Genomic DNA, 11,216 nt, shown 5'->3' on the forward strand with positions numbered 1-11,216 from the left:
TGATTGAATGTGCTTTCAAATGTTAAGATTTTAAGTTAATTGGTTTATTTGACCAGTGTCCCTAAAATTCTTAAAAATTTAGAAAATCTTAGGACAATTCCTAAAAAAGTCCTTATTTTTTCATGCCAATAGGTCAACTGAGGTAATGTCAGATGACCTAGCTATCTTACTAGTAAATATAGACTGAATGTTTTGCATTCATAAATAAGTTAACATTTTAACATTTTTTAAGCCAACAAGTGCTGGACAGCCTATATCAGGATATAAACAATGATTGCATCTAAAAGATCGGGATAAGAAAAAGTAAAACTAAAAAACTAAAACACAGATTGTAAATGTTGATTTTATAATATAAAAAAATGCATGGGATAAAATAGTTTAGGTTAAAACACATGAGAAAACTCATGCACAATGTTGATGAAAAGATAAAATGTTGAGTTGATACGATGATAAGACGAGAAAACGTTCTTATTTTGTTTAAAATGCCGATCTTTTTGGGATAATTGAAAATACGATTATGTCTCAAGACATAAAGTGTACATGTCGGAGACATCGTAATACTTATCTCGTATGTGTTTGAAATCATTACAGTGCACTAAGATATGCTCAACTGTGACAGGAGAATCGCATGTATGGCATGTATGAGGACCCTCCCCTCTTAATAGATAGGAATGTGTAAAATATGTGTGTCTAGTTCGGAGCCGAGAGAAAACAACTTCCTCACTGCGGTCTCTACGACTGGACAGTTTAGGATTAAGTGAAAGTTGTATTTTAAACAGTTTATTGTTTGTTTCGGTAGACCACCTTTGTTGCCAATGGTGTTTAATGGCTGACTGAATTGAAAGTTTGTAGTCAGTGTACGGTAGTTTCAAATCTGTTTGTGCTAGGCGAAGAGCAGTCTTAGCTGCTTTATCAGCCTTTTTATTCCGCTTTATACCCACATGACTGGGATTCCAGAGAAAATCGAAATGATCGGATCAAAAGATTTTCGATTAATGTGTTTCTAGGGTTTCTTGATTTAAAAAAGAGAAATCAAAGCCTGGAGAACCTAAAGGGAGTCGGAACATATTATTGCCTTTTCAAAGCGGTGTTCTTCGACATGATCAGAGAAATCCCTTTTGCACAAAGGAGGATTTGTGTTCTTTGGGTAATGCACTGGACTTTGCCCTCTTATGTAGAGATAAATTTATATCAGGTGTTTGAACATCCGATACGGTGTACTCGTCAATTGTGTCGAAATTTATATTCAGTTCCTGCAAACATTTTGAAATTCTGATGCCAAATGTTGGTAAGAGCTTTTGATTTTTTGGTGAATATATCCTGATGTTGTGGATTAAAAACAAGATCAACTGCGGGGTTTCTGAGATTGGATTTCAGTTGAGCAGCATACGGTAAGGATAATTTCTTTCGTCGATCGTAGAGATGGCTCATTAGCTTCCACATGGAGACTCTTTACAGGTGTTCGAAAAGCTCCAAGTGCGAGACGGAGTCCCTGATTCCGGATGGGTCGAGCATCTGTAGATAGGAGCTGCGAGCCGATTCATAGACAATTGAGCCGTAGTCAAGTTTTGATCTAATAAGTGCCCGCTACATACACAGACGCATTTCACGGTCTGCACCCCAATCAGAATGGAAAAGAACACGTAGAATGTTCAGCGCCTTCGAGCACTTACCCTTCAGATGTTTGATACGTGGAACAAAGGACATCTCAGAATCAAATATAAGTCCAAGAAATTTAGTTTTCAACCACTGGAGTTTTAATTCCATTTAGTGTGAGGTCTGGATCGTTGTGTGGTGTTCGTTTTTGACAGTAATGCATGCAGACAGTTCTATAATCTTGAAAATCTAAAGCCATTTTGTCAGCCCAATTTTGTAATTCGCCTAAACATTGTTGTAGTTGTCGTTCTATAGTGTGCATGTTTTTTTTTTATCTGTAACAGATCATGAAATCATCCACAAATAGGAACCCTTCTGTAGATTAGCAAAGACATTTAGTTATGCTGTTAAGTTTTAATCCAAGAAATGTAACAGACAGGATACCACTATGAGGGATACCCATCTCCTATGTTTCTTATGTTATCATAGAGATCGTTCATGATTCCATATTGCCATGTTTAGTTAATGGATGCACTCGATGGTTTCTTGATGAAAAAATGGCTAATTTAATTGACGAAATTTCAATATCTTAATTAGCATCTTTAGGATCGTTACCATAGCAACTGGTGCTGTAATGAAACACATCCATTATACCTATTGTATCGATATTTGAAATCCAGTATTTTCAACTAAATATCGGGTTGGAAAGTATATGGTTTAGAGGGTATTCAAGCCATGAATGGAAGAGGAAACATTTGTTAAGAGTTATCTTCCATGCACACCTTACCCAGCGGTATGTGGAACCTTAACAGTTTTAGTTTGTTGTGGAACAAATTACTCCTTTTTCTTTATTTATTTTTTATTTTTCTAAAGTTTTTTAGATATTATATTAGAATGGACACATATGGAGTACACATACATGCAATACACACTCACACCCACACCCTTTCTTACATGTACTCATACAGCTAATTCAGTCTCCTTACATCACCCCACACGATATTAATATGAATTTAGTTTGAACACCCACCATTATTGACGTTTAAATGCCTGTGGATACTATCTGTATCAGCATCAATTAACTACTTTTTGATAACAAAAAATTCAATGATACATTGTATCTTATAAATGTAACAATATGGCCGTATTTAAAGTAGCACTTTTCCACTCTCCCACACAAAGTGCTGCGTTTTTACCAGAATACGAAAGACTAGGCAATGCATATTGCTATTCGGTAATACTATTAGACACTATGTAGACTTTTTGATGAGTTTGAGATTTCTGGGATTGCGCCAATAGGTTGTCCAAACTTGACCTTTTGTCCTTCTTTTAGACTGAATCTGAACTTTTTTGGTGCTTCAAACACAAGTACAATTGTAGAACCAAAGTTGAATTCGCCAAACATTTCACCCTTTTTTATATTCATGCCATTGTTGTCTTCATCACAGAGATTCTTGTCCATGTGTGACTTTCCCTTTTGTTGGTAAGTGTTTGTTTGTAACTCCTGTCGCAAAAAAAAAATACATTTTTTGTTTTATGAGATGGCCTCTTGCAACATGGCGAATTTCTATTCTTCATTAAAAACATACACAAGATATTACATCAAATTGCATCAAGTAAGGACCACTATACAACAAGATACTACATCAAAATATATCAAGTAAGGACCATTATACAACAAGATATTACATCAAAATATATCAATTAAGGACAATTATACACAAGATATACAATTAAGGACAATTATACACAAGACATTACATCAAGATGCATCAAGTAAGGACCACTATACACAAGATATTTCACCAAAATGCATCAAGTAAGGACCACTATACACCAAGATATTACATCAAAATATATCATTTAAGGACCATTATACACCAAGATATTACATCAAATTGCATCCATTAAGGACCATTATACACAAGACATTACATCAAAATGCATCAAGTAAGGACAATTATACACAAGATATTACATCAAAATGAATCAAGTAAGGACCATTATACACCAAGGTATTACATCAAAATTTATTAAGTAAGGACCATTATACACAAGATATTCCACCAAAATGCATCAAGTAAGGACCATTATACACCAAAGTATTACATCAAAATTTATTAAGTAAGGACCATTATACACAAGATATTACATCAAAATGTATCGAGTAAGGACCATTATACACAAGATATTACATCAAAATGCATCAAGTAAGGACCATTATACACAAGATATTACATCAAAATGCATCAAGTAAGGACCATTATACACCATCAAAATTACATCAAAAGCATCAAAAAGTAAGGACCATTAAACACAAGATATCCCACCAAATTGCATCAAGTAAGGACCATTATACAAAAGATATTACATCAAAATGCATCAAGTAAGGACCATTATACACCAAAGTATTACATCAAAATGCATCAAGTAAGGACCATTATACACCAAGGTATTACATCAAAATGTATTGAGTAAGGACAATTATACACAAGATATTCCACCAAAATGCATCAAGCAAGGACCATTATACACCAAGATATTACATCAAAATATATCAAGTAAGGACCATTATACACCAAGATATTCCACCAAAATGTATCATGTAAGGACCATTATACACCAAGATGTTACATCAAATTGCATCAAGTAAGGACCATTATACACAAGATATTACATCAAAATGCATCAAGTAAGGACCATTATAAACCAAAGTATTACATCAAAATGCATCAAGTAAGGACCATTATACACCAATGTATTACATCAAAATGTATTAAATAAGGACCATTACACACAAGATATTCCACCAAAATGCATCAAGTAAGGACCATTATACACAAGATATTACATCAAAATGCATTAAGTAAGGACCATTATACACAAGATATTCTACCAAAATATATTGGGGAAGGACCATTATACACCAAGATATCACATCAAAATGCATCAAGTAAGGACCACTATACACCAAGATATTCCACCAAAATGTATCAAGTAAGGACCATTAACCAATTATACATCAAGTAAGAACCATTATATTCCACCAAAATGTATCAGGTAAGGACCATTAAACACAAGATATTACATCAAATTGCATCAAGTAAGGACCATTAAACACAAAATATTACGTCAAATTGCATCAAGTAAGGACCATTATACACAAGATACTACATCAAATTGCATCAAGTAAGGACCATTAAACACAAGATATTACATCAAATTGCATCAAGTAAGGACCATTATACACAAGGTATTCCATCAAAATGTATCAAGTAAGGACCATTAAACACAGATATCCCACCAAAATATATCAAGTAAGGACCATTATACACCAAGGTATTCCATCAAAATGTATCAAATAAGGACCATTATACACCAAGATATTCCACCAAAATGCATCAAATAAGGACCATTATACACAAGATATTCCACCAAAATGTATCGAGTAACGACCATTATACACAAGATATTGCATAAAGTAAGGACCATTAACATCAAAATGCATAAAGTAAGGACCATTATATACAAGATATTCCACCAAAATGTATTGAGGAAGGACCATTATACACAAGATATTCCACCAAAATGCATCAAGCAAGGACCATTATACACCAAGATATTACATCAAAATATATCAAGTAAGGACCATTATACACCAAGATATTCCACCAAAATGTATCATGTAAGGACCATTATACACCAAGATGTTACATCAAATTGCATCAAGTAAGGACCATTATACAAAAGATATTACATCAAAATGCATCAAGTAAGGACCATTATACACCAAAGTATTACATCAAAATGCATCAAGTAAGGACCATTATACACCAAGGTATTACATCAAAATGTATTGAGTAAGGACAATTATACACAAGATATTCCACCAAAATGCATCAAGCAAGGACCATTATACACCAAGATATTACATCAAAATATATCAAGTAAGGACCATTATACACCAAGATATTCCACCAAAATGTATCATGTAAGGACCATTATACACCAAGATATTACATCAAATTGCATCAAGTAAGGACCATTATACACAAGATATTACATCAAAATGCATCAAGTAAGGACCATTATACACAAGATATTACATCAAAATGCATCAAGTAAGGACCATTATACACCAAGGTATTACATCAAAATGTATTAAGTAAGGACCATTATACACAAGATATTCCACCAAAATGTATCAAGTAAGGACCATTATACACAAGATATTCCACCAAAATGCATCAAGTAAGGACCATTATACACAAGATATTACATCAAAATGCATCAAGTAAGGACCATTATACACAAGATATTCCACCAAAATGTATTGGGGAAGGACCATTATACACCAAGATATATCACATCAAAATGCATCAAGTAAGGACCACTATACACCAAGATATTCCACCAAAATGTATCAAGTAAGGACCATTATACACAAGATATTCCACCAAAATGCATCAAGTAAGGACCATTAAACACAAGATATTACATCAAATTGCATCAAGTAAGGACCATTAAACACAAAATATTACATCAAATTGCATCAAGTAAGGACCATTAAACACAAAAGTAAGGACCATATACACAAGTCAAATTGCATCAAGTAAGGACCATTATACACAAGATATTACATCAAATTGCATCAAGTAAGGACCATTATACACCAAGGTATTCCATCAAAATGTATCAAATAAGGACCATTATACACCAAGATATTCCACCAAAATGCATCAAATAAGGACCATTATACACAAGATATTCCACCAAAATGCATCAAGTAAGAACCATTATACACAAAATATTCCACCAAAATGTATCAGGTAAGGACCATTAACACAAGATATTACATCAAAATGCATCAAGTAAGGACCATTATACACAAGATATTCCAACAAAATGTATCAAGTAAGGACCATTAAACACAAGATATCCCACCAAAATGTATCGAGAAAGGACCATTTATACACCAGATATTTCATCAAATTGCATGAAGAAAGGACCATTATACACAAGATATTACATCATAATGTATCGAGTAAGGACCATTTTACACCAAGGTATTACATCAAAATGTATTGAGCAAGGACCATTATACACAAGATATTACATCAAAATGCATCAAGTAAGGACCATTATACACCAAGGTATTACATCAAAATGTATTTAGTAAGGACCATTATACACCAAGACATCATCAAAATGTATTTAGTAAGGACCATTATACACCAAGATATTCCAGCAAAATGTATCAAGTAAGGACCATTATACACCAAGATATTACATCAAAATGCATCAAGTAAGGACCATTATACACCAAGATATTACATCAAATTGCATCAAGTAAGGACCATTATACACAAGATATTCCACCAAAATGCATCAAGTAAGGACCATTAAACACAAGATATCCCACCAAAATGCATCAAGTAAGGACCATTAAACACAAGATATTCCACCAAAATACAACAAGTAAGGACCATTATACACAAGATATTCCACCAAAATACAACAAGTAAGGACCATTATACACAAGATATTCCACCAAAATACAACAAGTAAGGACCATTATACACAAGATATCCCACCAAAATACAACAAGTAAGGACCATTAAACACAAGATATCCCACCAAAATACAACAAGTAAGGACCATTAAACACAAGATATCCCACCAAAATGCATCAAGTAAGGACCATTAAACACAAGATATTCCACCAAAATACAACAAGTAAGGACCATTATACAGAAGATATCCCACCAAAATGCATCAAGTAAGGACCATTATACACAAGATATTACATCAAAATACAACAAGTAAGGACCATTATACAGAAGATATTACACCAAAATACAACAAGTAAGGACCATTATACACAAGATATTCCACCAAAATACAACAAGTAAGGACCATTAAACACAAGATATCCCACCAAAATACAACAAGTAAGGACCATTAAACACAAGATATCCAACCAAAATACAACAAGTAAGGACCATTATACAGAAGATATTACATCAAAATGGATCAAGTAGTAAAGACCAGAAACATCAGAGTCAAGGCAACAGAACATGTACAGTGAGCTATAAACGAACGGAGTATGTGCCAATTTAACATTGAACCCTGACAAGAATGGCATAGATAGCTGTTTCAAGATTAATGAATACCTAATTTAATCACACCCACTTGGTTATGGGAAAAAATAAATAAATGTTTACAAATTGCAATATCACTCGGTACTAACATCCACTGTGCTAGATACTCCATTTTTTAAATATTTTTTGCTTGATTTATTTGAAATTTAGTGGCTGGAGACTTTGCATAATGATTTGCAACTTCATTCAGCACAAACTATTGATATAACGAAAAATATATTTAAACAAAATATCTTCAATGTATTGTTGATTTAACAATTATTTATTCTACGACAGTTAGTAAGTTTGAATTTTGCTGATGGCTTTAACTTATTAGAATATATTAAATGGTCGATCGTATTTTAGCGCATTTCGACTGCTCGCAATTTGTACTTGTGCTGCTAAATTATATAAAATTTGCAATGGCGAAAATTTGATTACCCCATATAATAACGCTTACAGTAACACAGAACTTGATACTTCAGAGTCTTACCTTATCACAGTATATCTTAATTGAGCCTACATTGGTCGCCCCGACGGCAGTGAAACTGAAGAAGCCGTGATCCCATGTCCCCGTGTATACAGCCCTCTCGTTGTAGTTATACAGTCCCGCCACCCGCCGGACCACGTGTGGGCTCACACTCAATAAGTCACCTGAAACGATAGAAGTTATGATCAATTTTCGTTGTTTGAAATTTGCAAACTCGAAGATTTACTCGAAAAAACACGGATGCCTTAACAATCTTCAAAGTCTCTCTTTAAATTTGGCTACCAAAAAGCTTTTGAATGTGAAGGCAACTTTAGAAACGAATTAGAGGTTTCAGCTACCTTCATAGTTTGTGAAAATAAAATTGATTTCATAAATCACTATGCATTAAGTAAACGAAGCCACTGATTTTTACATAACTTTCACCTTTATTTCTAACATGCTTTGAAAGTAAATGCCACGTACTGACACTAATTAACGTTCATCTCAGAACCTTTAGGTCTCTATAGGAGTAAAACCCTAACTATCAACCTTTAACGAGCAGCCGAACCTAAGCAGTTGCATTGACATACCCGGAAAGTGCCTTCGGTACTGTACAGTCCAATCTGCCGCTGAATGGAATCTGTGATAATCCCCGGGAGCTAAATAAATCACACAATGGAACAGACGGTTTTCTCTGTTTAATTTCAAATTGTCAGAATATTCTTCATCGGAATAATTATAGTCACTACCCTCTTTCCATGAAAATGGACCAATGAAGTCTTGGAGAGAATATATTACGCCTTTTACTTGTTCCAATTTCCCGTCTTCGTGTACTTCGCCAAAATGTAGAACCGTACCATCACATGGACATGTCTGTAAAAGCAAACACAAAATTTATATTTAACGCATTTTCCTATTTACTGCTATGGATGTTTAAAGACATGTCAGGCTATACTGGATTCATGACGCAATGGCCCAAACTTAAAATGAATTCGGTCCAACATTACGTCGTATCTACCATACGCGCACCTGAAAGAAGCAATCCCGAGGCGGAGAGAACTGGTCTGCAGATGAGAATGACAAAACATCTCTCGGTCCTGCAATCCTGTAAATGCTTTAAACTTCTTGCCATAGATCAATATGAGCTTCGATAGCCAAAAAGCATTAAAATATGATTCCCTGTGTACGACAGTTGATATCAATATTTAATAAGCTTTTGGTTCATACAACAAAGATCTATGGCAAAATACAATTGTATTTGATGTTGATAGATTATGTTTAACCTTGAGAGTGTCGTCAGGGTAGCAACGGAAACCTTTTTGCACCCGCACAAATCTACGAAATATTGCACGGAATGACCTTTAGAATGTAAAAGGATGAGATGGTTGGATCAGTTGACTTACCAAACAGTGGAATTTATCTACCGGTCGAACGTGTGGTTTGAGCTGTCGACGAAAGAATTCGCTTAAGTTTCTGTAGTTATTGAGATTTTCATCTGCAGCTTCATCAAGGTCTACTCCCCAAAACCAAACGTAAAGGCCAAGCAGAGGTCGTCGGAGGATAGGGTGAAGGTCAAATTGACTGACCTTGCCCCATGCCCTCGACATATAGGTCAAAGGTAATTTCCGGTACAATTTCACCTGAAATAGAATCAAGTCAAAAAGACACATTTTACAATATTGTACTTCAACCCGATGCTATTCTTTTAATATTGATTTAAATGATCTTCATCCGCTGATGAAAATATCATACCTGTTTATTAAAATACTATCATTTATCCAATCGAAATCAACATCTGTATCATTATTTTTGCAAGACATGCTTTATAAGTCATTTTAGATGAAATATCATATAAACAAAATACGGTTATTTTACAGTGTAGCTTGTTGTTTCACTTACGGAATTGTGCTATTTATGATTTGTAATTTCAGTGTCACCATATCAAATGCTTAAAACAACACAGGTTTTAGTCATTTCAAAAAGAACATAGGACATCGAAGACAAAATGCAGTTTGGAACAAGAACACAATATCCTTTTGTTATCAAAGCTTTGCAATTGTTTTTTTACAAAATAGTATTACAATACCCATTTAAAAAGCAAAACCAAAAACAAAAAACAAGACAAAAACAGAAGCAAAAATAAGCAAGTCATGTAATATCAATTTGTCATTATAGGTGGTCTCTTTGTAAACGTTACGAGGACATTGGTGTAAAAGAAGGAACCTTCTTTGAAGGGTTACCTACTAGTGTGGGCGGAGGGCCGAGACCGTGAAGTGCAGGCTCCAATTTCTCGAAACAAAACTGACTAAAATTTATAATGTATATTCTATGAAAATGTTTGACTTTAAATTTGTTTCGAGAAATCGGGGCCTGGTCCCAGTTTCATGAACGTTTCTTAACTTAAAAGAATTTTAATTTTACAAAGTTACATAAGAGCTCAAAAATTATGATACATGTATTTACGTCTAGAGTGCAGTAAAATGAGTACGCATGTTCAAATCAAGAACCTCAGTTTTTACAACTATATATATCATTATAAAATGAGTTCTTCAGAAATGGTTTCATTTAAGCATGCATAAAGCATAAAATCAAGAATTATAACAGTGCATAATATGCATTCCTGCAAATGGCTGTAAAGCCCTATACATGTTTATCCACACCTTTGAATAATTTTTTACATCTGAATTAATCAAAACTTAGATTTCAATAGATTACTGAAGACAAAGTAGTATGTAAAAAAAATGCCAAGTTATGGGCCCATATAATTTTGAAAACTTTCCATAGAAAAATCATTACAGAAGCAACGTCTATCTGAAACTGGTAGGCTTTAATGCACATATTATATTTATATAAGGACTTAAAAAATAAAGATACGGATGTTTCGTGATTGTTCATATGGTTTAAAATATTGGTTTTTATGTACATGTATAAGATTTCCATAATCAATTATTAAATTATGTGTAGTAAAGTTTTAAGTGCCGTAACTTTTTTGACATGTTTTTTTCTACAGT

The 11,216-nt window shown here is 33.8% G+C and overlaps 1 protein-coding gene across 1 annotated transcript in view; it reads right to left on the bottom strand.

Moving 5' to 3' along the window:
• Nucleotides 1–277: 277 nt before the first annotated feature.
• Nucleotides 278–11,216, bottom strand: part of LOC138315661 (phosphatidylserine decarboxylase proenzyme, mitochondrial-like) — a 48,245-nt gene continuing 37,306 nt past the window's right edge. Inside the window, exons 2-5 of the mRNA XM_069256843.1 lie at nucleotides 9,609–9,845; nucleotides 8,796–9,078; nucleotides 8,230–8,390; nucleotides 278–3,100 (exon numbers count right to left, since the gene is read on the bottom strand). Coding sequence (XP_069112944.1) covers nucleotides 2,840–3,100; nucleotides 8,230–8,390; nucleotides 8,796–9,078; nucleotides 9,609–9,845 — 942 coding nt within the window. The 3' untranslated portion in view covers nucleotides 278–2,839. The remainder of the gene's footprint in view (nucleotides 3,101–8,229; nucleotides 8,391–8,795; nucleotides 9,079–9,608; nucleotides 9,846–11,216) is intronic.

Source organism: Argopecten irradians, chromosome 2 (genome assembly GCF_041381155.1).
Source record: "Argopecten irradians isolate NY chromosome 2, Ai_NY, whole genome shotgun sequence".
In the NCBI taxonomy this organism is placed as follows: domain Eukaryota; kingdom Metazoa; phylum Mollusca; class Bivalvia; order Pectinida; family Pectinidae; genus Argopecten; species Argopecten irradians.